General features: G+C 38.1%; 1 protein-coding gene across 1 annotated transcript; it reads right to left on the bottom strand.

Moving 5' to 3' along the window:
• Positions 1–1,664: 1,664 nt before the first annotated feature.
• Positions 1,665–2,684, bottom strand: LOC132311381 (chlorophyll a-b binding protein of LHCII type 1-like). The gene has a single exon (XM_059809283.1). It carries the CDS (start codon positions 2,590–2,592, stop codon positions 1,801–1,803), a length of 792 nt encoding a protein of 263 aa, XP_059665266.1. The 5' UTR covers positions 2,593–2,684; the 3' UTR covers positions 1,665–1,800.
• Positions 2,685–3,362: the final 678 nt, after the last annotated feature.

The raw sequence follows: 3,362 nt of genomic DNA, 5'->3' as shown, positions 1-3,362 counted from the left end.
TTCGGCATTTGGACAGCGACAAATTAGGCAAATATTGGTCGTTCAATTTCGAATTCGCCTCTCATTTACTCTTAAATTCGCCTCTCATTTCAATTAGGTTTTGAATGCTGTAGACATTTTCGTAAATCAAAATCAATCCTTGTATGTTGTAGGTATTCTCAAGGAAGATTATCCTTGACGAACGACAACATCCAACGACAACAATGAAGAACGTGATCACGAGTATCTCGACGCCTTCTTCCTTTTTTCATATCTCAAATTTTCCTTTCACATCATGCCAGAATACACAGTCGTGGTGATTGTGGGGGTGTGATGGAGGAGATAGCGCCGCGGATTTGGTGGTGTTGATGGCGTGCCGGAATACACAGTTATGGTGGTGGTGATGCGCTGCAATTGTGTTGGTTGTGATGTACGTTCCCTAATTGTGGTGGTGTTGGTGGTGGTTGTTTTGCTGGAATACACAGTGGTGATGGTGGTTGGGGTGGAGACACGGTGGTTTTTCGTTCGCTGAAATAAACACAGTGGTAGTGATGGTTGCGGGGGTGAGGATGGTGGGAACTTTCCCCCAAAATATATATATATATATATATATATATATAAACATGCATATATGAAAATTTTAATTTATTCAAGACATCAGCAAATTACATCTATGACTCGTGTTAACTGTTAAAAATGAAAGTCTCTATAATAATGTTTCATTTTTAGGGACATTTATGTAATTTCTCTAATCTTAGGGAGCCGTTCCTCTAATTATGACAAATTATAAAAGCAGTTAATATAATTTGCCCTTTATGAAAACTGTATGTGTCAAAATCTTGTTTGAATGATGGTGGTGTGGGACCTCGATCTTAAAACACAGTCTCCGTCCCACATGAACAAAAAAATTCTCTAGGAGTAAATCTAAAAGAATTCAAATTCCTGACCCCATGTGAAGTGAGACTCATGAGTCTTTGCTATTTGGTTATTCTCTTGAGATTGTGGAGGCCAAAGTAATCCAGCAATATACACATGCAGGATTTAATTACAAAAAAAGTATTTAATGTATTCAGGATTAATTTGTTCAATTTTCAACTTTAACTGTTATCATGGATCTCTTCATATTGGATGAGTTTTGATTAGCAATTAGGATTTACAATCCATCAAAACTACTGGTCATCACCTATATGAATGGAATGATTTTTTATTTTATTTTATTTTTTTCTCTCTTTGTAAAGTAGAAAAAGTGGAAGTTACTAAACCAATAAGAGTGCTGAGTTGTATTATTGAAGAAAAATCCATTTTTCACGTGACTTTTATGAAAAACGATTCTAATAAGGCTTAATTCCAAAATTATTAAACTTGCCAATTGAAATTTGTATTATTACACTAGGTAAGTAGTAGGTAATATAGTCCATATTTATGATATTTTCAAACTATTGTACGTACAATTAGATGCAAATAATTGAGGAAGAACAAATAAATAAATGAAATAAACTGGGTTAGTTTCAGTTAGATTTATGGTAGTGTTTGTGTCGTATTGTACTGTGTGTGAAGAGTCAAGTCCACACTCCTCACTGCTTACAACAGTAAATGTAAAAGCCAACCATTAGAATTGAGGGCAGAAGATGAGAAAAAAAAAAATTTGTGGGAAAATTAAGAACATTCACTCAGATAGTTCATAGTAGTGCACAAAATTCAGAATTTCAGCTTTAATCCACATCAATTTACATGACAAGACATTCTCATATTCATTCTTTAATTAAATTAATTTTCCACTTCACGAGCTCACTCACAACTCAGATTTTTTTCCCTTTTTACTTACTTTCCAGGAACAAAGTTTGTGGCATAGGCCCAAGCATTGTTGTTAACTGGGTCTGCAAGGTGGTCGGCGAGGTTTTCCAATGGGCCTTTTCCGATCACAATGGCCTGAACAAAGAACCCAAACATAGAAAACATGGCAAGTCTTCCATTCTTGATCTCCTTTACTTTAAGCTCCGCAAAAGCCTCTGGATCATCAGCAAGACCCAATGGGTCAAAGCTTCCACCAGGGTAAAGTGGGTCGGTCACCTCACCGAGAGGCCCACCGGCAATACGGTAACCCTCAACAGCACCCATCAAGATGACTTGTGAGGCCCAGATGGCCAAAATACTTTGGGCATGGACCAAGCTGGGGTTGCCCAAGTAGTCAAGTCCACCCTCGCTAAAGATTTGAGCTCCGGCCTTGAACCACACGGCCTCACCGAACTTGACACCGTTACGGGCCAAGAGCTCAGGGAATACACACCCGAGAGCTCCGAGCATGGCCCATCTGCAGTGGATCACTTCGAGTTCACGATTCTTGGCAAAGGTCTCCGGGTCAGCGGAAAGTCCAGCAGTGTCCCAACCATAGTCACCAGGGAATTCACCAGTGAGGTAAGATGGTGGCTCACCGGAGAGTGGGCCCAAGTACAAGACTCGGTTTGGGCCATACCACGGGCTACCGGATGCCTTGGGGACGGTCTTCCTCATGGTGATCCTTCCACCTCCAAGAAGCTCCGGAGCGGATGGCGAAAGTTTGACTGCCTTCCCGGCAAAATATGGGGAAGAGAGAGCCATTGTTGAAGCCGCCATTGAAGAACTAAAATGAGAACGTACTGCTGAAAGAAACAAGTGCACAAATGGATTGTTGCTTGGGGCTTGAGTTTCATTTCATGGCTTACAAGCACTCTATTTAATATAACTAGCTTGGTGGTCCAAGGGTTCTTATCTTTGGAGATCTTTATCTTTACTCTTATTGGTTCATAACATTGGACGTCTAGTTGGCAATCTCTACACCAATTACCACATTTTTGGACATCTTTACACATACTGCATATAGCAAAAAATCTGATGAAATAATACAAGTTTTTGCATCAACCAATGGGACTCTGTCACTGTGTTACCAGATATTGCTACATCTTCGTGGATAAAGAATGCAACAGCGTACATGCAACGGCATTATTATGCAATGGCATGCATCGGTATTATTTTAATCATTGTTTATAAATAAAACAGTGATACTCACAACCAACATTTACAGTGAATTGTTTAATCGAATAATTTTTAATTATTTATATATTTATATCAAATATAACTAAATGAAACGATTCACTTTCTTATTTATTGTATAATTAACCAATTAAAAAAGTAGGTCTAACGATTTACTGCAATTATTTGATATAAGAATCATTTTTCATATAAATATAGAACTAGTGGCTACACGGTTAGGAATTTAAAATCCCCTCCATTATGTGTCGATATTGTTGGGTTAATGATTTTCTACACGATTATAAAATATTCACACGTGTAAGTGTCAATAACATCTGTCTAAACAATGCCTGGCTTCATAATTACTAATTAAG

Source organism: Cornus florida, unplaced genomic scaffold, assembly GCF_030987335.1.
Source record: "Cornus florida cultivar Cherokee Brave unplaced genomic scaffold, ASM3098733v1 CherokeeBrave_3.0.0_Hap2_Chr01, whole genome shotgun sequence".
Taxonomy (NCBI): Eukaryota; Viridiplantae; Streptophyta; class Magnoliopsida; order Cornales; family Cornaceae; genus Cornus; species Cornus florida.
The sequence above is the reverse complement of the archived record's forward strand: the minus strand, read 5'-3'. Positions and strand labels throughout refer to the sequence as shown.

Coding starts and splice junctions, on each gene's coding strand:
- LOC132311381 (XM_059809283.1), bottom strand. CDS start 2,592: ATGGCGGCTTCAACAATGGCTCTCTCTTCCCCATATTTTGCCGGGAAG.